Here is a 25849-nt window from a genome sequence, read left to right on the forward strand (position 1 = left end):
AAGAAACGAAAAAGGGGAGACTGCTCACAAAATAGCAGTCACCTTAAGCGTCGGTAAAACGCAAGTTCAAAATGTAATCAAAGACAAGGAGTCCATTAGAAATGAATGGCAGAAAGGTGCACAAGCACAGAGGAAATATGCCATGGCACGACGGACAATTTACGGAGATCTGAACGAGCGAGTATGGGAGTGGTTTTGTGTTGCAAGGGGTAAAAACATACCAGTAAGTGGAAAGTTGATTCAGGAAAAGGCAATAATTGTCTCGGCAGAACTGAATTATGATGACTTTGCTGCATCAAACGGATGGCTGGAGAGCTTCAAAAAAAGATACAATATCACAGCAAGTGTGCTCAGTGGAGAATCAGCTGTGAATTTACAGACAGTTGATGACTACCGACCATCACAGAAGGGTACAACCTATGTGATATTTTTAATGCTGATGAAACAGGACTCTTTTAAAGAGGACTTCCTGACAGGTCCCTAGTGGTGAAAGATGATGTTCGCAAAGGAGGGAAAAAAGCAAAGGAGAGGTTGACACTATTGTTAGCATGTAGTGCAACTGGAGAAAAACTGGACCCCTTAATTATAGGCAAATCGTGCAACCCAAGATGTTTTAGGTCATTTAAGATCTGTGGGTGTTGCCTATGAATCCAACAGAAAGGCTTGGATGACATCAGACATCTTTAGTAAATGGCTTGTAACTGTCAACAATAAAATGAAAAGGAAAAATCGGAACATTTTAATTATTGTAGACAACTGCAGTGCACACCCAGATTGTCAGTTTAGCAATGTAAAACTGGTCTTTCTGCCCCCAAACACAACATCTAAACTACAGCCTTGTGATGCAGGGATAATTCAGACTGTCAAAATTCATTATTGGAAGAAACTGCTGCGACACATTCTTTCCAAAATGGATGAGTGCTCTACAGCAACTGAAATATCTAAGACTGTCACTGTTCTAGATGCCATTTTATGGATCAAGTCTGTGTGGGATGCTCTGTCTTCATACACCATTGAAAGGTGTTTTGCCATGTGTGGCTTTTCTGTAAGTGTTGAAGCCATAATGCCAGAGAGTGAAGAGAGTGAACAAGATGTGCATCCATCAATGGAACCACTTCTCAATGGCATGACATTGGAAGAATATGCCAATATGGATCACAGTCTAGAAACTTCTAATGTAATCTCAGGGCCAGACTGGGAGAAGGATATTCTCCAGAGAGGTAAATCTGGTATTTCTCCAATTGCAGACAGTGATAGTGACAATGAGTCATCTGTTGGTGAAATTCTGCCTCAGGTTATTTCACATTCTACAGTCATAGAATATTTAAAAGAGATTAAAGAATTTGCTTTAAAACATGATGATCCCAAAGTTTTGCTTCTTTGCTCAGAAATGGAGATACATGTTGAGACCAAACAGCTGAGTAAAACATGTCAACAAAGAAGTATAATGGATTTCTTAAAAAACAAGTGAATAAGTGTATTGAATAAGATATATACATCATATCTAACTGTTCATTTTTTTGTACATATTAATGTGATGTTGAAATATAAATTTTATTCTCGTTGTTTGATAGATGTATATCTTTATTATATAAAGATATTTTGAGAGGAATGCATGCAATATTTAACAAGATTTATGAATAAAGGATATGATACATGTACAGTGAGTATGGGTATTATTTATTTTTCAACAATGCTAACTACTGACCCTGAAAACCAGTCCATTTTCACACACCTCTTATGAGAGACCACCTGTCTTGAGAGACCGCTTTTGGTTGGCAGAAGGGGCGGTCTCTCATAACAGGTTTTACTGTAAAATAGTTATTCATGTGCTGAAATAGAAGTGTGTAGCTGTGACAATCAGGGGCTCTAACTCTGCTGAATGATGCTAAATGCTAACTATGTACATATGCATTTATTATGGGGTTTAACAGCATCTGAGAGCATCACTAGTTATACAGCACCAATTAAAAGCAAACTTCTAAATCTATTAAGACAATATAACTTTAGGAAGATAAATTGTTCACATTAAATCTAAACATATCAACCTACAAGACCTATTAGAAAAAGATTTTAACATTATATAAAAGCTACATAAAATTAAAACTTAAGGGTAACAAATGAGTCTGTATTCCAAAAATAGTAATTCTTTCTAGTTCAACACAGCCCAACAAGAACTGAAACTCTGTCCAACAAGAACCATAACTCTGTCCAACTCAGAATAAGATTAGCTAAAGACAGTTTTGGCTTCTTAGTCAAGTCATTGTAGAGAGGATGCAACTTTTACCGGAAATGTAAGAAATGTGGGAAAAAGGTGTACGATTCCAGACACTCCACCCCCAGAAGGAGATCAAGAAATCAACAGAATAATGGAGCCTCACAAGACTAGTAATAATCAAATCAAGGCAGAGCACCAAAATCAATAAAACCAACCAGAACACCCCCAACACTTCTCCAGAAGATGATAGCAATGGGGAAATGAGGACTAGACAACAGAAAAGGAAAAGGACCAAATATAACAAGTTGGATTTTGAAAATCTAAAGGATGATGGAGAATAAGTAGCAATGCCAGTGGCTGTTGTCCCAAATTAAAAAGAATCACCAATTGAGGGAATTACAGTTGGAAACAGAAACAATGACAGTAACAAAGAAGAAAATGTAGCAGTACCAGTGGCTGTACACCCAAATCGAAAAGAATTACTTTGAGAGGGTGCTACGGTTGGAAACAGGACAATGACAACAACAAAGTAAATCCAACTTAAAAAGAAACAACAGAACAACAAAACCCATTAAACATCGAATCAATTTATAACAAAATCACATTCATTCCTGACTGTGGTGAAACAAAATTAGAAAGTATTTATCGTTACCCCATGCATGAATTCTCATGAACATAATGTATGTTTTCTACTGACATTCAATCACAGCATTATAGAATAGTAATTGAAACTTCATAAAGCATAGTTCTGGTCCTTGCTGAATGAACAGCCAAAAGTAAAAATTGCTGCTAAAAAAAGCATTAAGATTTTGTATCTAAATTTTAAATTCAACTTTATTATTTTACATCAATAATCAAACTTCGCATGGTTTTGTTTTGTTTTTTAATTTTAGTTGTAGATACAAGTAGCATGACATGCAAACTTTTCAAAAATAAATGCTCATGAAGAACCAATAATCTAGCAAAATGGGAGCCATCAACATGTTTTTTTAATGTTCTTTCAATACTGATATGTTAATTTCATGTGTGAACTGAGAAGCTAAAAGCACAACAGCAGCTCTTCTGCAGGTTTGTTTTCTTTGCCATCATGTTCACAACAATGTACCCCGGGATGGACGAATCATACCGTACAAACACGCGCTATAACATTGTTTGACAATTCATTTGGGGATAAGTGAATCACACTGTACAACCACAGACTATTACATTGTTTGACACTATACTTCAGGATGAGTGAATCACAATGAACAACCATGGGCTATTACACTGTTTGACAATGTACTTGGGGATGAGTGAGTGAATCATACTGTACAACCAAAGGCTATAACTTTGTTTGACAAAAATGCTTGAGGATAAGTGAATTACACTGTACAACCACAGGCTATTACATTGTTTGACAATGTACTTGGGGATGAGTGAATCATACTGTACAACCTCAGGCTATTACATTGTTTGACAATGTACTTGGAGATGACTGAATCACACTGTACATTGTTTGATTCTCATGAGAGAAAATTTAGTGATGTAAAGAAAAACTTGAATCAATCACTACAGCTACCTGCAGTATCAAATTTTGGGCATTTTATCTGTAACATCTTCCATTCCTTTTGTCAGATGGTTTGGCCACAGTAACTGTAGCTTTAAAGTAAAATACTACATACAGAAACATGCCAAACACTAGTCAAAGAAATTAGTTTACTTTTTTTTTGTCTCAGTAAACAAAGGCTTCAAAAGTCACAGGAAACTGCATACTTTAATATCTGCATCAAAATAATTATAACAATATCACAATTAGGTTATTGATACATAATTTTCATATGATTTACTATTTTGTCTATGATGATGAAAAATTTATATTTTGTCATTATAAAAATCAGCAAATAAGAGGACATTTGGAAACAATACATACATGCAGAATGCTCAAACTCTGTTGGAATATAAAATCTCTGAACATGAGATTTTACAATTTTCCACATTATAAATCATTTTGCAATTAGTGGAGTACTGATTAATTACGGCCAATTATCAAACTACCATTGTTAATGGTGGGACCATAACTGGGCTGTTATGTTCAACATGCCAAGTCAGATGGCTTTGTACAATAAAAACATATCTTTCCTAAGCTGATACTGGCATCATCTTTTGATGCTAGTCCTTGTCAATGTTTTTTAACAGTGATGACAACAGCCACTGCCGTGATTTCTGTAAACATCAACTTAAGTCAAGCCTTCATTAGGTAGAGGCCATTTAATTTCATAAAAAAGGAGGTGGTGGGCAGGGTCAGTTAAATTCTTGAAAACAATAAAAGACGTTATTTCATTCTTTATTTTTCTTGAAACAAATTTACCTTGTGATGAAAGGAAAAACATATCCCCGTTAGAAAGAACATTAAATCCCTATAAATGCTGTTGTTGTTGCTGTGGGTTTAATGCTGTTTTTCAACGTATGATAGGCTATACACGAAAGCCAGTACAATTGGAAGAGAAACAACCTGGAAAAACTCCAGTAAGAACCACCAACCCACAGAAAGCTAATGCCTACCTTTCTCACATGCCCGCATTGGCCGTAACCGAGACTTGATTCCATGAAGACATAGGTGTGATGGCCAATAAATTGAATGGTCAATCCTGTACAGTACACATGCTCAGAATTAACCTAGTTCAAAGTTGTCTGTATTGGAGCCTCATGACTGTACGATTATTACTTAAGGACCACATTTCGGTGTGTTTTCTGCTTGTGTGGTTTTGGTCTTTAAACAAAAGTGGTTGTCAATTTGGAATTGAATAGACCAGATCTTAGAGGCAAACATATCCTTTGGAACAATTGGATAAAATTATGCTGCTGAAGAGAAGTTCATCAAGATGTACCTCTTATCAAGTAAGTGTGCAAGTTTGTTTAGATTTCTTCGAATAAAACAAAAGCATAAATTTATTGCAAAATAAATTGATCAGAATTTCTTTGAATAAAATAAAAGTGTAAATTTATTGCAAGATAAGTCAATCAGCCTTTTATAAATAGTCATGTACAGACTATATAAGAGTTTTTAAATTATTGTTTTTGTTGTCCAAATATGTGAGTAAAATAAAGATGACTGATTCTTCAAATGGTATCAGGCTATAAATCACTCTTCCTATCTATGTTGCCATTGACATGCTGCGGCTGAAGCATGGTGGTGATTTGTATGTATATAGCTGTACTATATATATATATATATATATATATATCTGAAATTTGTTACTTACTGTATCCTTAATACTCCATACAATGTCTTCTCCATACGGGTACCTGAATATACAGATGAATTTATTGATTTACAAATGAAAGAAATTACAATTAGAGAAACACCTTTGTGCAGTTTAAATTTAGGACAAGAAAAGAAAATTATGCAAAATGGCTGCATTTAGGCTAATTATGTCTTTCAAACTTAATGATTGAAATTAAACGGTATATGAAAAATCAAGGGCATCTAAAGACAGAAAATTAACATATATCTACCGTATTTTGGCATTAACACAGATACATAGTACAAATACGCTTATCAATTATACAGAGCACCTGCTCAAAGAATTATACCACAGCCATCATACTGCTATTTGCTTAAATATAAAGACTGACTAACAGAATAATGCATTATAACTGTCAGCAATTAGATATCCTTAAACCCCGGCAGTAATAAAGGCTCACATCACAAACTAAGTTATATTATTAGTGCTTGCATTTACTGTAAAATTTAAATCTGTGGCGAGTCAAAAATAAACACGGGTGATCCATAACTGCTTGCTGTGCATAACCTGCCAGTGTCTATTGACATTGGAACATTCATTTTTATCAAGTGTATTGACTTCCACCCTAAGTGAAAGATATTTCTATGTGAACTTATGGAAGGATCTTTGAGATGATGTACTACCAAAGAAAATCTTAAACATTTGTATAGATAGTTGTTTTAATAACACGTTTTTATACAATATGTTATTGATAATAAATTTTGTACCATTATATTTTCTATACATTTTACAGAACTTTGGCTACTAATAATAACACTAATACATACAAACATATATAATCAAAATGAGCTTTAACTTCTTTTAAGCAGTGTATAAAGTATCTACCCTACCCCATGTATAATCCAGTAGTGATACAGCTATAGTGACCTTCTCCAGAGTAATAAAGATCTTGTATCCACAAGGATCGATGATGAAGCTTGCTTCTAGCTTTCTCTGCAGCTCTTGTACCTCCACACAAGCCGATAATCCCAAGCAGCTGGAAAACACATTGCATCTGACAGATGATGCCAGAGTGGGCAAAGTTGTTGAGTTGAAGAGGCTGCACTCTGTAAATAAACAATATTTTTAACTTTTCTCATGTGGCTGATAAGCTTAAAAAAGTAAAATACTTTCAATGAACCCTTCATACCCTCAGTGACACCACATGACTGGTCAGTATGCATATATAGTGATGGTCAGTTTCTGGGTTTAGCTACAAATTAAGTTTTTGTAGGTTTCCATTGGTTCAGGTGTCCCTAGACACAAGACTCCTCTGAAAGATAGTCGGACTTGGAATGATGTGACACAACTAAACACCTGACTCCTGTTGCACATGGATATTTTGCAAAAGACTATAGCTGCCAGTGGAAAGGCTACAGATGAACAAAGGCTTTCATTCTTGTAGGAAACACTGCTATCTATTGAAGTTTTACCAAGGTCAAGCATGTTATTAGAGATGGTTCATGACCCCGAAGTTGGGCATGTAATTTGTTCATGCCCCTGAGTATGTTTTTCATGACTCTGAGTTGGGAATGTTACTGAATTTCTTCCCTGCAACTATATCTAGTGTTGATATGGTTCTTGACACTCAAGTTGAGCTTGCATATGGCTGATAATCCCAAAGTTAGGTATGTATATGGCTTATGACTCTCAAGTTGGGCATTGTTTTTGGAGATCATTTCAAAGCATTTTTTTTAAGACCATCATTTCTTTTAGCAGGGCTAAATTCCCCAAGTTTGTTTTGATTGATGTCACAAGTCATGTGACACCAACATGGTCATTTATGGAACAGATAAATAGCCAGTATGCTATAAATGAAATAACTGTGACAGCAACGGGCTGCTATCCTAAAAATGGCAACATGAGTTGGCAATCAACATTAATCTTCTCTGTTTTCATGTGTAAAAAGCCACCATTATTACATCCACATGTATTCAAGGTTGACAGGTTAACCATCTATATGGCCAATATATGCATTACAGAGTTTTCACAACACTTCAATGGAAACATGCATAGAACACATACAATAACTTAAGCCTGCATTTTTAAGTATGTTGGCATTCTGTTTATGTGGACAATGACAAAATTGTGGGAATATTCGTGTAAAACCCCAAATGATGTCTTTTTGCAAAGGTTACCCATGGCAGCAAGAACCATAACTATTCCCAGCACAGGCCTATATAAAAAAAAATGAAATCAATGGAATAGTACTATTGGATTAGGTTCAAAAACACATACGAATGTTATTTTATAAAAACACAGATGTTGATATCAAGGACTCTGATTATACAACTCAAATCTTAATGATTATACTAAATTCATTACTAGTATTCATAATTTTTCATTTTAATTATGTGCAATAAATTTTTAATGACAGACTTAACAGACGTATATATGTTTGATAACAGACTCAACATATGTGACTGAGAAATTACTGGGATGTTATCAAAGTTGGTCTGCCTGCTTTGGATGGCATTCTAATATAGAGACATACAAACTAAACATTTTCATATTTAGTATAGGCAAATAAGAGGTAAAAATTCAACCACATTCCTGAATTTAGAAGCAAGAAACCCAATTTATCTCAGTTTATTTGCAAATATCAACGTGAATATTGTCCTAATGAAGAACAAGGGATTATTCTATCATATTTCTCAATTAAATAACATAATCATACACATTTATTGAGAACCAAGTCTGTGCCAGTTCCTTCTCTCTCTGGTTCCATATTTTAACACTTATTCTGCTTCTAGAACTGTGTTATACTGCTCAAAATATGAATGGTTAAAATTCATTTTGATTTTTTTTCTATTAAATTTTCACATTGTGAACATTGACCAAACATATCTTAACAGAACCTGATTTTAAGATGACAATTTATTAATATGTGATTTCTTCTTCTTGTTGTTGTCGTAGGGTTTAACGCCATTTTTCAGCACAAGATAGGCTATACATGGCAGCCAGTATTAATGGTGGAGGAAGAACCTGGGAAAACCCCAGAAAGAATCAACGACCAACGAGAAGCTACTGGCAAGCTTTCTCACATACCAACATAGGCTGAACCCACGACTCGAACCCAGACAGACAGAGGTGAGATGGCAGTGATCCATAACAGTGAGCGCTTTAGACCACTCGGCGCCCCAAATATGTGATTTCAGATCAATGTATAGGTAGAAGAATACTAATGAATATCTCCATTGGTTTTACGAGCAACATATAATTTCAAATTGTGTATGACTCAATAATAGAGTTACCATATTTGAACTTTCATAAAAATAGAACACCCCAAGAGCGGGTGTATCTGTAAGGACCAAAATAGCCATAGAAAGGTTTCAGAAGTACCTGGAACACTGAAAAACTCAAGATGTTCTTGGGCTTCCTTGTTCGCAGGACATTCTCTTTATGCCCATATGTAGGAAATATGTCAATTTCACCTTGAAATAAGAGATGGTTAAGAATTTGCAAACAGTGACCAGTATTGAAACTGTGGATGTTTTAAGTGTTTGAATCCTTCCTGTGAATTTATTTTAAACACTATAATAAATATGCACTCATGTTTGAAAAATCATCACAGTGTTGTTAGTAGAAAAGCTCTTTGTGACGTCACTGCAAAGCCAATTATTGGCTGCACCATCTCAAACTTCCCATGTTCATACTAGTGATGGGGGATCGATATCCCTCCCCCAACAATGATGATCACTCACTCAGTCGGGCACCACTGTGGGACGAATTGGAGATCCTCTTTGTGAAAAAGCATTGCAAATGAACCTCCTGAAAATGATACTTACTCAAAAATTTTAACAATGAATTGTGACCTTGTCCTTAAAGATATGACCCATAACGGATATGTGATGCCTATGTTAATGAGGCATAAGAACACCAAGTTTCATCACTTAATCTCAAACGGCTCTTAAGTTACAAAGCAGAAATGAATGAAAACCTGAAATACCGACACATGACTTGGGTTGCTTTTTTAGTTTTGTTGGGTTTAATTCCATTTTTCAGCATATCACAGGCTATACATGGCGGCCAGTAAATTTGGTGGAGAAGACCAAAAACAAAAAACTTTGGCAAGAACCAATAAGCCGCAAGAAGATCATGGCAAACTTTCTCACATACCCAGGTTGATCAAGCCAAGACTCGAACTCACAATGATGGAGGAGAAATGTGTGAGAGATATGTAAAGAGAGTGCCTTAGACCACTTTGTCATCTGGAGCCACAATCCATTACCTTGACATTGACAATAAGACTGCCAATGTTGTACATGACACACCTTCTGGCCATGAGAAATCAGTATATCAAGTATAACCACTAAATCTGAAACAATCTGAAATTTATAATGAAGAAAAGACAGAATGACAGAAACCTAAGATAAAGAACAATGACCAAGGATCAAAGACTGCATATTTTTAAGCTAATTATGTATTTTTAATGATCTCAAAATTTCATTTTTCATTACTTCTGGTCAATTAAAATATACTTTATGCTAAGTAATTACAGCTTTAGCCTTTTTTTATTTAATTTCTCCTTCTCTGACAGGCTAAATAAACATTTAAAAAACAGAAAATTCATAGTCTTATTGCATTGGGGATTGGTTAATTCTGCCTGCTTCATATTTCTGGCTTAAGCAGATGGCATTATTCCATTTGTAAGACTGAAACAAATTGGTCCAAAATCCCAGAAATTGTGTCACAGTAAATATTACTCAAAAAAGAAAGATTCCCTCAAAAATTTAAATGTGTTAATCAAGTATGTACACCACCTGACTGATATATAAAAAGATCGGGGCTGCCATGAAACTAGACCTAATGTAATTAATGTTTCATACAGTTTGTATAAGCTGCCATTAAATACAATAAACTGTGCAAATGCAAGAGAAATTTTTTAAATACGAAAAAAACTCATCCCTCAGGTGGAAAAGTAGTCAGTAATTTACTGACTACCAGTTGATAATAAGAAGGCTGTCAGCTTGATCTTCAACACCGATCCCAGTATGGTAATGTGATAAATCTGCTTGTGATGATATACAAGTATGCCAAGTTTAATCTCAAAAGCTCTAATGCTATACGGCAAAAGAAAAGTGTTATGGGGCCATAAAATATAACTGGTGGAGGAAGAACCCTGAAAACCCAGGGAAGAACCACCAACCCACGAGAAGCTACTGGCAGGCTTTCCCATGTACCCACGCTAGCCGAGCCTTGGACTCGAACCCACGCAGACAAAGGTGAGATGGCAGTGATCAGGAGCGCTTTAGACCACTCGGGGCCCCACTTTAATAATGATGTACAATATACAAAGTTTATCATTTAAGATGGTACTGAAGTTAAAAAACAGAAAGAAAAAACTCTAGGAAAACTTAAAATAATGACCTATGAACTTGACCTTGAGATAGTACCCCAATATCACAAATGACACCTTCTAAAGATGATGCATAAATATGCAAAGTTTCATCCAGTAATCTGAAATGGCTTTAATGTTTTAAAGTAAAAACAAGAGAGTGATGGATGGATGTAATGATGAATACATGGGCAGATGGTAGAAACACGATTACTCTATTTCCCGCCTTTCTTGAAAAAGCTGAAGACATAAATGCATCATGGGAATGCCTCTGCCAATATGTTAAAATTTTGGAAACCCTGGTTAAAAATGCATGGCAAACTTCTAAGTCAAACGGGGATAATAATTCAGATAGATTTTGAGTAAAAATCTAACTTTACCTAGGCCTTCTTGATTTTATTCTTCATATCACATTTACTAAAAAGTTCATTTGTCTTTCAAAGATTATAAAGCTGACACTAAATTCATGACATAATGGATAGATGTACTGATGTATTAACTAGGTGATACTACATGGTCCATGTTCGACAATAGGACAATAGGTAAATAAACTTTACCTTCACTTTGCACCTTGCTTTGGCCAGAAATTATACAAATATTGTGGAAATATTACTTAAACACCACCATTACCATTGCTATAGTTTCTCTGGTCAACATTGCTGAAGGCCACACTGCTGCATGGATTTGACTGGAGATTGTTTAGGAGTCCCAGGTCTTGATACAGTTGATTCAGCTGGACCGATGTCAGTGGCAATGTAAGTTGTTTGGCAGAAAGCCAGTTAGATAATGAAAAGCCTGAAAAATGCATGAAAAACAGACTTAATGATGTTAAGTATATTCAAAGCACATGGGTCAGATTAAATGTCTAACAATTCAAAAAATATCCATCCCAGTCTCAATTACTTCTTGATGGAAAATTGTATAAAATACTGTATTCTAAAGGCCTTTTCAGAAATTGATTATTGCCCTTGCGTCAGGGAACTCTTCAGTGCTGACTATCACTTCCTGGGACTATGCCATATACATTAGCATTCATGGATAAAGGAATCTTTGAAGCATGTGCCATTTTGAGCATAAATTGACAATGCATATAAATACAATTCTTCAGAAGGTAGGATTATGTTATGTATGGCTAATTAGTACAAATGATAACAAAAGTACCATAAAGAAATACATTAAAACTGTGCTGTGATGAACACAACAACATTTACAATTTTTAAAATGGGTTATCAAATTGGAAGAATATTTAATCAAATTCCCGTTAAAAAAAAGAACTAACCTATCTTGAATTTTATGATGCCAAACCATAAAAAAGATGCTGAAACTTTTCGAACTACTAAAATTCCATATGAAGAAAGAAAATGTTCAAAAGGACATGATACTATTTTGGGTGATGAATTCCATTACCTATATGAGTGTGAATACTTCAAGGAAGATAGACAGAATTTGATTAAGAAATATTATTACATATGACCAAATACTTTGAAATATCAACATTAAATGACAAATGAGAACACAATACTAGTATAAACAAAGTTAAGCATATTTGTTAGCAAAATTATGAAAGAAACAGAACAGAAACGGTCCATATATCTTAAAATAAGATGAGAATTCTTTATTTCATACTGCATGATCCATATATCTAACTTAATAATGTAAATGTATTTCAAACACAAAAGTCATTAATATCTTATGTACAAATATAAAGACACATGCACAACTAATGAATACGTTAGTTATTGTTAGGAACAAAATTATGCAAGTCATTTAAAGAATAATTTGCTTCATCCATCTAAGAATTAAAACAAATTTCAAAGTTCCATAGTTTTTTTAAGTGACAATTCTTACTTTTGGATATTCTTGTCATCATTGAAAACACACACTTTCTCATTAATTCTTCAAAACGCAAATTCATTTATAATTCACAAACATATCAGTGAAACTTTCATACTGCAACACTTAATAGTAAACAAATGGCAGTTGTTAAGTTCTTTTAATTTTTATAGAAGTGTGCAGTAAACTGTTCCGCAATAAGATTTGGATCATCTCATTATTATATTAAAAAAAAATAATTCAAAAATCATATAAAAGCATGTTTGTTCAAGTACCAATTTCTGTAATGTCATATCATATCTTCCTCATCTTTCTGAATTTTAAAATATGACCCAATAGCAATGTAGTTGGGACTCATGAAGATGACAGGGTTTGTTCACACAAGTACAGCAGTGTACTAAGAATTTCAGTGTGGACTGACTCCATAAAATCCACTAAATGGTTTCAATTTTCCATGTCAGTCAACAAAACTGACAGTCCACATAAATACAGAGGGCAAATGTGATGGTTCTAAGTCACGAAAGCTTGGTACGTCAATTGGGTCTAGGGACAAAAATAGATTCAGTATATTTTTCACAATATCTGCAGAGTTATCAGTTGGGTTTGACTTCATCATTTCCTCATCTGTTTGTACCACTGAAAATCAGGTCTGTTTTGCTGACTCATTAGTGGTTCCACAATCTTCGCATCACAAATCACACTCTAAATTGTCAGCGATAGGTATAAAAAACAAAACTGGATTGGCATTCTACCACAGTAATTTACAATCAAGCAATAAAGATCAAGAATGAAAAAATCCAATCATAAAAAATTCAGCACTACCTCATAATAAGGCTATGGACATCGTTACAAAGAGGGTATAATGAAAATCTTAAATGAAGTCACTTTTTTATATGTAAGGTGTATACTGTACATGAAATAGTGAATAACAAATTTATTATCATTATGGGGAAGAGCTTGCATTTGAATTCGAATTTAATATGATCGTGGCATGGTTCCTGAAATTTTAAATACATGTATGTGTATATTTCTCGTACCAGGGAAGAATTTTTTTTTTAAAGTACGAGAAATAATGTGTAAAACAGTTATTATCATTTGGGGGAAGAGTTCGAGTATGAATTTTAATATAATACGATCGTGGCATAACTTCTAAAATTTAACAAAATCACCAGGTTCTTGAAGTGTTATGCCAAAATAAACATTATCGGACATGTTACCAGTAAATAATGTCCGCTTTATTAGCTGAAAATTGAAATGGTATGAAATTGTACATGCGTTCAGCTTTAAAAATTTTTTTTTATAAAAGTGACTCATGACCATTGCAGGCCTACTGCACTTAGTTCTCGGGTTTACATGGGTATGGGGTTTACTTATGAATTCGTTATTAATTTCCTATTTTTTTATAAAAATATTTTACCGTTATAGTAACGCAAGTTCACAAACACAATTCGTTCTCAGCACTTTGAGCAAAAAAAAAAAAATTATAACTTTGGGGAAGAGATCGTGTATGAATTTGAGTATAATACGATATATAATATGATTATGGCGGGGTTCCTGAAATTTTGAATACATGTACATGTATTTTTCTTGTACCCAGAAAAATACTTTGTAAAAGTAAGAGAAATCATGTGTAAAACGTTTTATTATCACTTTGGGGAAGAGTTCGAGTATGAATACGAATATAATACAATCGTGGCTTGGCTTCTGAAATGCAATAATTTCACCAGGTTCTTGAAGTGTTATGCCAAAATAAACATTATCGGAAATGTTACTTGTAACTGATCCATGAGAAAAGCCAGTAAGTCGTCTCTGTGATTGTCTTCAATTAATTCTGTACACCATCACTGCTCAAACAATAGCCAACATGTGTTTCCTTAAGTGCATACACAAACAAGCAGCAGACAATGTGGTGGTTGATAAAGATTCTCACAATTTAATAAACATCAAAAAACGAAAGCCGTCAAAATGTTTGCTGGGCTTCATGGTGTTATTAGACGCAATCAGTTGACCAGTAAATAATGTCCGTTTTATTAGCTGGAAATTGAAAGGGTATGAAATTGTACATGTGTTCAGCTTTACATTTTTTTCAAAAGTGACTCGTGACCATTGCAGGCCTACTGCACATAGTTCTCGGGTTTTACATGGGTATGGTGTTTGTTTATAAACTCGTTATTAATTTCCTATTTTTTATAAAAATATTTTACCATTATGGAAAAGCAAGTTCACAAACGCAAATCGTTCTCTGCACTTTGCGCCATGATTAGTATAGTAGTTTTCACACGTTTCTTTCGATAGTCACAAAATCTGAAGTAAAAGTTATATGCAAGCTGAAAACGTGTTGATTTGTAATTATTCTTGTTGTAGTCGTTCAAACGAATTGGTGTACAAATGTTAATTAATGGAAATATGCAATGAATAAATCTACACACAAACGCATATGAGAAAATTTTAGCAGTATGAAATTTACAGACACCGTTCATAGACCATGGAACGTAATGAACTGTACATGTGCTTCGTCTTTCTTAACCTAATTTTGCTGTCAATTTTTTTCCATTGAATTCAGACACATAATGTGTGACAAAATTATTGAATAGTTTAAATATGTATGCAATTTTTGCAATGGAATTACATATTTTATGGATTAATTTCAAGCCCCAACAGTATGATATCAGATGGCAAGTAAACGGTGTTGATACTCTGTTCATGCTATATATTAGACGTTGAATTCAGATACAATGATCAGGGGAAAAAATACTGAATATTGTAAATATGTGTACAGTTTTTCAATGGAATTACATGTATTATAGATGAACTGAATGCCACGACGGCATGATAGTAAACGGTGTTGATACCCTATTCATCATATACCATAGACATGAATACACGTATATGTGCCAATGAATTGTTCTCTCAAAAAAGTAAAATACTGTAAAACCTTGCATTAACGCAACCCCGATATTAACGTGATCCAATTTTGTGGACCCCAATTATCGCGTTATAGCGGGGTTCCACTGTATTACAGTAGAAAAATAACACTTCGTTCTTATGTAATTTGAAAAGTAGGTTATTTATTCTCCTGAGTCAACATTTGAAAAAAATTAAAATTCTGACTAATGCTATGTCTTGCCCATCACAATGCTATGTCTTGCCCATCACAATGCAATGTCTTGTCCATCACAATGCCATTTCTTGCCCATCACAATGCTATGTCTTACCCATCACAATGCTGTTTTGCCAATCACAATGCTATGTCTTACCCATCACAATGCTATGTCTTGCCAATCGAAATGCTATGTCTTGCCAATCACAATGCTATGTCTTGCTCATCACAATGATGTGTCTTGCCCATCACAATGCTATGTCTTGCCAATCGCAATGCTATGTCTTGCCCATCACAATGCTATGTCTTGCTCATCACAATGATGTGTTTTGACCATCACAATGCTGTCTTGCCCATCACAATGCTGTCTCTTGCCTATCACAATGCTCTGTCTTGTCCATCACAATGCCATGTCTTGCCCATCACAACGCTATGTCTTGTCCATCACAATGCCATGTCTTGCCCATCACAATGCTGTGTCTTGACCATCACTATGATGTCTCTTGCCCATCACATACTTTATATCATGTTCATTTTATGTCTTTTATCATCTCCTGGTAAAACATTTCTAGCCCATCAAAGCTTTCCTCCCCATAATCTCCCCCAAAAGGCAACTTGGCAATCAAGGACATTATATTTTGAGGTATGAAAAGGATGCATGGGTGGGTTTACATTACCAACAAAAACAGAAATGATGTAATTTAATTCAACTTATTTGAAACTTAACCCTTCTCCCAATCTGCACATCACATTTACTGATGACAACTATTTATATGCAAGCCAATGACAATGTGCATGCATCACCTTCCTCAACTTGTGACAGGAGAAATACCATGCAATGATACAAACCTGGAGTGAGGTATGTCTTCTCATTGTAGGTACATTCAGTCCTGGCAATGTATGTATCTTTGAAAACTTCAACTTCCAAATCACAGGCCCCCAAATTACTTGTGCACAACTGGAGAGTGAGGCTAAATAGATAGCCTTGCTTTGGATCTTCAGATATAGTATATCTAGGAAAAGAAATTTCATAAAGTTAAGATATAAAACAAAACAAGAGACCCAGCTGGTCTTGATATCAATTACCTGACTTACATAACTTAATCAGTGACTATTTCACTAAGCAGAGCACACCACATAAGAGCATATCCCACATAAACTATCTCCCAAACTTTATATCATGTTGATTTTACGGACTTTACTATCACCTGGTAAAACTTTATAACACACTGATTCTACCAATTTTACTATCTTCCAGACTTAATATCATGTTGATTTTACTGATTTTCATATCTCACAAATTTTATATCATGTTCATTTGATCTATTTTACTACATATCATGTTGATTTTACCAACTTTAATATCGTCTAGTAAAACTTTATATCATTTTGATTTTAAATTTTCATCTCTCCCAAGCTTATGTTGATTCAACAGATTTTACTATCACCTGGTAAAACGTTATAACACACTGATTCTACCAATTATACTATCTCCCAGACTTAATATCATGTTTGTTTGACTGATTTTCATCTCTCCCAGACTTAATATCATGTTTGTTTTACTGATTTTCATCTCTCCCAAACTTTATATCATGTTTGTTTTATTGATTTTCATCTCTCCCAGACTTAATATCATGTTTGTTTTACAGATTTTCATGTCTCCCAGACTTAATATCATGTTTGTTTTACAGATTTTCATGTCTCCCAGACTTAATATCATGTTTGTTTTACTGCTTTTACTATCTCCCAGACTTAATATCATGTTTGTTTTACTGATTTTACTATCTCCCAGACTTAATATCATTTTTGTTTTACTGATTTTACTATCTGCTGGTAAATCTTCTTCCTACAGATGAAGGAAGTATTAATATGCACCAACGGCTGCTCATAATCAAAGTCAACCAAGATCTTGATGATAATAAACCAAGAGATAAAAACAAATGCTTTCAGAGCGGTAAGAAACCCAGTCAATCTGATGCAAGATCAGCTCATTAATATGCACTGAATTTGCTCACTGCTGAAACAGTCCATGATTCTGATAACAGAAACACATATTTCAAATTTGATCAGAATTAGAGTGCAAATAAGGCTTATGGGGTGGTAACAAGCTCCATAAAACAAATACTAGATTACATCATTAATAAGCTTGGATTCCACTAACTATTAAACCCATCCAAAATCTTGATGATATAAGCCAATATTTTTAAACGGAATCAAAAATGGTTGAGAAATATGGAATCCAGCGATGTAAGAAGCTCCACCAATCAAATGCATGACCAACTTGTTAATATGTGTGCATCTCACTTGTTACAGATCCTGCACACGATGTTGAAGATCACGGCATATATTTCATGTATGATCAAAATCAGTTGAAAATAAAGCTGACAGGAGAGTAACAAGTTGTGCGTTTTGGATTTTTAACATAGCTTTCCTAATCTGAGTCATTATACTATGATGTCTGCAATGTGGCAGTTTATAGTGCTGTCCAACAGCAGGGCATCATGTCACAGATATGTAGCATGATGTCCCACCCAGTCACATTATCCTGAAACCAGGCTAACGTGTCCTAATGCTAACCTCTTAATACTGAGCTCCTAGCAAGGCAGCTGCGAGTACCAATTTTATAAGTCTGTGTTATGACCAGGCAGAGGTTAGACCCAGGTGACACCTTTTCTTACTATAATGTTTGGATCAAGTTCATTTTTGAAAATGTCAAAGTTTCTGATCATATATACCCATATTACAAGTTTGATTACAAATTGATCAGAAATATGGCTTCCCAAGGGATAACAAATTTGCCAATCAGATTCAAGATCACTAATAAACAAATTTCACTTATTATCAAAGTCATCTGAGATCCTGGTGATACAAGTTTGATAAAAATCAGACTAGAAACACAGCCTCCAATGGTAACAAACTCAACCAATCAGATACAAGATTACATACCATGTGATTTTCGCTCATTAATAAACTCGTTCAAGATTTTAATGATACAAGCATCAAAACGTGACAAGAAATTTGACTCCAAGAGTGGTAACTAGATTAGCCCCTCAGGTACAAGATCACCTCGTTACTATGCATGGATTTTCCTCACTTATGAACTTGTCCGAGATTTTAATGATATAAACTGATACTCCAAGTTTAAAATCAGACCACAAATATGTGCCCATATGAGAGGTAACCAATAACTATTGATGTCATATATGGGATTGAAAATGGACAACCCATTGCAAACAAAGAGCCATAATAATAATAATAATGACCTTATTTAAAGAAGGTAACACAACTAGCTAAAAACTAATCTACCTTGAGGCCTAAGCTCCCCTGGCCTTTCAGCCAGGTGTGCTACAAATACAACAAAAAATATGTCAAACCTAGGAAGATAAATCACAAAAGGACACTTATGAATACAGTTTTTAAATCTGAGGCTACTGTTACAATATTAAGTAGAAAGAGAACTGAATTTCCCAAACCTGATATCCATTTGGACTTTTCTTTCACACCAATTAGAAAAACATTTGACAAGTTCGATTAAAAACCATAGTTCATTATTCTACTCTTCCACATTTAATTTAACACCTTCAGAATGTGAAAATCCCATCAACAATGATAATATTTCTTATCTTTTCACAAATTATTAACAGTTACTTTAATAATAACTGTCTTTTCTTCCAACAGTGAATTTAATGCAATTATCAATAACACAATAGCACTTGCAGCATAAAGGTTAGGCAGATGATGCTTTTCACTATTACCCTAATATTAATTACCCTAATATTAATTACCCAAATAGTAATTACCCTAATATTGATTACCCTAATAATAATTACATTTGTCTAAAAATAATAGCAAAAATACTTACTTCATCCTGAAGAAACCATTAAGTGATATTGTTCTTGAAGCACCTAGGAAAAGAAATAAAAGAACATCAATATTTAATAGCGTTGTATTTGACTATAAAAAAGCCCCCATACAAAATGACCTTGTATAAAACCCATGTGGATATCATAACGAAACAAAAGCTACTTGATCTAGAAAAATAAAATCCATTTCTTCTTTTCTTTGTTAATAGAGTATAACAGGTAAAATCTAGCTAGAAATTGGACTCACCAAATTCTATTTCTGATAATCTCACTTCAAACTGTAGCTTCTCGACTCCCACTCTGAGACTGAAGTTACATTCATCAAGAAAGAGATAAGTGTGGAAAGTGCGGGCAACAATGTCAACATTCATGCAACATTCTACCCCTGTGCAGTAATTTTTCAGCCAGCATGATGTCTGATTTATGGTTTTCACAGTCACATTCTGGCGGGTGCAGGCTGCAATTAAAATAATAATAATAATAATAATAATAATAATATATATATATATATATATATATATATATATATATATATATATATATATATATATATATATATATATATGTATATATATATAGTGGTCCACCCCATCTGCACCAGTAAAGTGTCCCCATTAGGCGAGTGGTCTTTCCAGAGCAGGACTAAATTTTGTGTGAGAAGTATATGTAATAATATAAAGTAAGAAAGCTACATACTTCAAAGTATTTAAGATCTTCACTTAATGTCTTCGTTTAAAAGTAACATTAGTTATTAAAAGGTTCTTCTTGTTATAATAATAGACTTATTTTAACTAAATATACATTAATAGTTCTTATTCTTGGCGTACGAGTGATATGCGAGCAGATATTTTTGTCATGCACATTGCAAAACCATTCAAAAATGTCATTTAAATCTTGGTACATATATAATTCACTTTCCATTTGCTCCATTTTCCCACTGCTGCTGAATAACCTCCTTATAGGTTATGACATTGTTTATTCAAGTCTTTTCTACAAAAAACATTTTGGGCAAGTTCCCCCTCCCCACATGACCCAATATCGTTGAGTAGAATAACTGGCTTTCTTCTGAACTAATATGTCTCCATTTATGTGATGACATGTTTATTCGGATGTTGCTAACTGTATGCAATTTAATTATGCAGACGAAACTTTTGTAGAGTGGACGAAAGCCTTCTTCATAAAGGAAGTGATAAATGTGCTGTCAAATGATTTTTCAGTCTTTGTCTGGTACCCTGTTTTGTTCAATTTCTTTGAGTGTGTGTTAATGCGCAAAATCTGTTTTTAGCCTATGCCGACCCTGTTATGATCTTGACAATTACGTCTGGTTGTAATCATCAGAGAGAAGAACTTGATAGATGTGTGAAGCCCAAAACATTATTGAGCCCATTTCCTGTAAACACCAGTTTTATAGATAAGAATATAATATTAATCTTAGTGCTACATGTACTTTAGTCAACACTTCTTTCAGTAATGGAAACTTGACATTGGGAGACATGTATCGATGATAGAGATAATCTGATTACTTAAATTACATCATGACATGAAATAATTATTGGTTTTGGATACATCTGAAATAAAAAATGGCTGCCTGTGAGGGGAACATTTTACATTTTTGTACTAATATGCTGGCCGCTGGTCACATTAGAGGGATGGCCATTCTTGAGGGGTACGTTTGAACACAAACTTGTCTGTGCCAAGTGAATCTGGCTGCAAGAAGCAGGTGGCCGCTGGTCGGGGGGGCATTCAAGGGGGGACTACTGTGTATCTATATATATATATATATACACACACACACACACACACATACTGGTCAAGATGACTGGATGATTGAACTTAACCTTGTGAGCTTCTAACTAACCCTGAAAAATGACAACAAAAATCACAAGTAAAAAATGCCCCAGTTAAAATAAATAAATGTATGTATAACTTTATATTTTTGTTTACACTATAAGACAATCTCGACAATAAAAATAGTTTAAGAAAAATGTATGTAAATAGTACAAAACGATATGTAGTTAGGAAAGATATATAATACAGATACAACTAGATACAGATATTTATAGTGAGTTAATGAAAAAGATGATATCAGCTCAGTGGTGATATCACTTTAGGAACTACGTTTTTTGCATTAAGGAAATATATCTGACCTTAAAAATGACATTCAAACCTGTACATCCGTGTTATTTGTTTTTTTCATTAAGGAAATCTATATAACCTTATAAATGATATTCAAACCTGTACATCCATGTTACTTTTTTCCACTAAGGAAAATATATCTGACCTTAATAAATGATATTCAAACCTGTACATCCATGTTACTTTTTTCCACTAAGGAAATATATCTGACCTTAATAAATGATATTCAAACCTGTACATCCATGTTACTTTTTTTCCATTAGGAAATATATGTGACCTTATAAATGATAAACTTGTACATCTGTGTTACTTTCTTCCACTAAGGAAATATATCTGACCTTAATAAATGATATTCAAACTTGAACATTCGTGTTTAGGCCTATTTCATTTTTCTTCTTCTGCTCCTTCTCTTTCCCTCCATCCACATTAGGATGTAAAGATCTTAAAATGTATAAACTGTTGACTCTCTCGCATACATTACTTCACCCCATCAGTATCAATCCATGCATGAAATGTTTTAACAAATACAAAAATTGCTTCACATGAAAACACTTTTGACAAAATACACTATTTAAGGCATGATATTATAAGCTATATTTTGTAAAATGTTGCTCTCCTAAAATTAATGTAAAATTTAGGAACTTGTTTTCATCGATGTAGTATTGCAACAATTAAACAAGCTGGCACAGAATGGAAAAGATCTATGCAAATTGACAATATTTCTGTTTTTAAAAAATATAAAATAAAAAGAAAATCTATTAGTGAAGTAGAATATTGCATTGTCATTTGTGGTGAAGCCCTGAGTGACTATAAAAATGTTTAAATTTTTTGAGTGAAATATTTCTACATATCTACTAAAAAACAGTAGATTTTCTTTATATTTTATATTTTTAAAAGCAAAAACCATTTGCATGTTGTTTTTTTGTTATTTTGTTTTTTTCATTCAATGCCAATGCAATTTACAGTTACATTACTACAATGATAAAAAGAAGTTCCTCTTTTTATGGTCACTCATGGATTCACAGCTCTTGACAATACAATGTTCCATATCACATGTGACATATTTCTGCATCTATACAATAGGTAAATTTACAGACAAAGAAGAGTTTTGGAAATGGCTAGACTCTTCAGAAAGAGTAATCTTTAAGCAAAAGACCTTAAACAAAAAAATTAAATAGCCAAGAATAAAACTGTTAATTTTAATCATGTTGGGATTCATCAAAACATTTTTCTTTCATCTGCATTTTAAATTAAAATTCAACTTTTTATGTGGATTTTAGCATCAAAACCTGTAAGAAAATACGGTAAAACACAGAGTCAGTCAACGAAATATTCTAATGTCAATAAAATCACTCTGTTTTCTTCTGGAGAGTGTTGTGTCCATTTACATGTCTGTTTCCGCTTTCATGTCATCCAATTTTCCCTTGAAATCAGTGACATGCATCTAAGCAATCTCTGACAAGCCAACTTTTGAGAATGATTCGAAAACACATAGTTTGACCCATTTAAGTATTTTCCAAACAGAAGTATATACTGGACTCCAGTAATAATCATTTGAACAACAGACAATAAACACTGCTGGTTGGTGCTAGATTTTCAGGTGGCTGGTCATTAAAAACAAGTGCACTTTATTTCCAAACATACATGTCAAAGAAATATCATGGATTATATATTTAGCTATTACCACCTTGTCAGGTTGAATTCAATTATATGCATCAAAACAATCTCTGACACACTGACTGTTCAGAGTCAGGTAATCTCTTTTCAATGTCATCTGAATCTCAATCATAATTGTCAGTAGATGCCCATGCTTCATTACAATCTTCAATACAGTCACACTGTAACACAGTAGATGCCCATGCTTCATTACAATCTTCAATACAGTCACACTGTAACACAGTAGATGCCCATGCTTCATTACAATCTTCAATACAGTCACACTGTAACACAGTAGATGCCCTTGCTTCATTACAATCTTCAATACAGTCACACTGTAACACAGTCTCAGTGATCCCTTCACTTCCTTTAGGCCATTGCAAGTTTCAGGAATTCATAATTTTGCTTTTGCCCCAATGTTGTCACCTCTGAACCATTACGACCATATGCTTATACCTGCTGCCTATGGCAGATGTATCAAGTATCAGCTGGTTTCATCATTGCAATCCTCAGTGTCAGACTTCTTGAGTTTCAGTGTCCCTATAGATCTAGTCCCTACTTTTTCTGGTTCAAGATACAGGTAACAATCACTTTTCACAACCGTACAATTTCCCAAGTCTCGTTCCAATCTATCCATTTAGGCAGATTCCGTCTTCATTCGGCAGTGAGTGCCAGGATGAGATTGGCCTCATTTGCAAGATTTATTATATGTACATTTAACTCTTAATTTAACCTATATCTTGTGACCTGTTTAAAGTTGGAACTTAATGTAGCTGATCCATACAACAATGATCCTTCTATGCTTCTAGATGTAACCCTCTATGTCTCTCCCCAGACATCATGTCATTGCTGGGAAAAAAAATGTAACTAATTTTTTTAGATGTTTACATTCATAACACAGACATGGCTTTTGGGTAATGATGTATGTTCCACTGCAGATGCTGAGATTAACTTTATGCTATTCTGGAAACAAAAATTACCATCTACTTTCCCAGTAGTACTTTCAACATTTATTGCATGGTGTGCTGTTTCAGTCCTGTTGTGTCCATATGCCAGTTTCAGGCATTCACAACTGTGCCCCTCCCCCACATTTTTCTCTCTCAGTACTTCCATGTTTCAAACTAGTATGTCCACATAGTTCACACCAGCTTCCTACAGAGCATGTGTGGTGTATCAGCTTCTGCTTTCATTATAGTGATCCTTAGAGTCAGACTGAAACTGAAGAACTGTGAATATCAAAACACCCATCTAATATATGCCAAAAAATTTCACATTGTTATCTTAAATGGCATTTTATTTTCTACATTAGTTTGATAGTTACGGTTCTGTAATGAAAATGTTTACAAACAGATTGGTAATAGTCAGACAGACAGACGGATACAACAGTAGCAATACCACCCTGTAATGCATCATGTGAGGGATAAAAGTTGCCACAATCAGTTGCCATAGAAACCACATTACCTGTAGTATCCCATCCTTGGGCCTGAGTAGGATTCTGTGCTGACCTTTGACATGGGCTGTCAAGGAGATACTTAGCAACACCAAGATCAGCAAGGAGCTGCAATTGTCCATAATAGGGAAGTGCCATGTTGTCCAGCCCATGAGATTTCTTCCAATTTACAAGCGAGAAACCTTAATAAAGAAAGGTAATTTTGAGAAATAACGAACATTGTCCTTGTAAAAGGGTTAAAATTCTTAGAACTCAGAATCACAGGTCAATATTAAACTTTTACTTCATGTGGAAACCATGGTAAACTAGAGATTGCATGAAGACATGAACTGACTTATTTTCCTATGGATCATACCAGTTCAAAGCATTTTCATTTTACCAATTCAATGCAAGTTATGTTACATCACCAATGTAAGGTAAGAATATGCCTAATTAAGACTCTACTTTAACAACAATTTTATGTTCAGAAAAATATCCACTTGTCAATAAACATCAACCACTTGCCAGAATGAGTGCACTAGTCAATTTATCATACAAAGCAAGATATTTATTTTAAAAAGTTGGCATAAAGCAGTATTTTATTCATTACCTCATTTTCTGTACATATATTTTCGGACACCAACACAATTTTTGTCCAAAAGAAGTTTTCATGCATATTAATGTTTGGACATCATTCAAAAGAATTTTAGTATGCACTTATGTTAGCTGACACAAGTGTGGTTATACAATAATATGGGATTAATACCATATTTTGGATTTAATTTGAAATAACTCTGATGACTTATATGTACGAGTCCCATTGTCAAAAATGTGAGATTCACATTTCACTGTTCATCTGATTGCTAACCATGATATAATGACTAACATTTGTTTAAAACTATATTAATAATCTGTGGAAAAAAATTCAAAATAAACCAAACATTAGAAAAACATGTTACCCCTTATAAAAGAGAAACCCAATTAAAATTCCAAGTCACTGTGCTGAAACATTT

General features: G+C 34.1%; 1 protein-coding gene across 1 annotated transcript in view; it reads right to left on the reverse strand.

Annotated features, from left to right (window-relative positions):
* The window catches only part of LOC149782244 (uncharacterized), a 577549-nt gene that overhangs the window by 232105 nt on the left and 319595 nt on the right, over positions 1-25849 (reverse strand). The window contains exons 117-124 of the mRNA XM_089935097.1: positions 24869-25039; positions 23571-23726; positions 19863-20072; positions 19615-19657; positions 16602-16765; positions 11450-11614; positions 6333-6548; positions 5461-5503 (exon numbers count right to left, since the gene is read on the reverse strand). Coding sequence (XP_089791223.1) covers positions 5461-5503; positions 6333-6548; positions 11450-11614; positions 16602-16765; positions 19615-19657; positions 19863-20072; positions 23571-23726; positions 24869-25039 — 1168 coding nt within the window. The remainder of the gene's footprint in view (positions 1-5460; positions 5504-6332; positions 6549-11449; positions 11615-16601; positions 16766-19614; positions 19658-19862; positions 20073-23570; positions 23727-24868; positions 25040-25849) is intronic.

The sequence above is a fragment of the Sinohyriopsis cumingii genome, chromosome 15 (genome assembly GCF_028554795.1).
Source record: "Sinohyriopsis cumingii isolate HCF-2022 chromosome 15, ASM2855479v2, whole genome shotgun sequence".
Taxonomy (NCBI): domain Eukaryota; kingdom Metazoa; phylum Mollusca; class Bivalvia; order Unionida; family Unionidae; genus Sinohyriopsis; species Sinohyriopsis cumingii.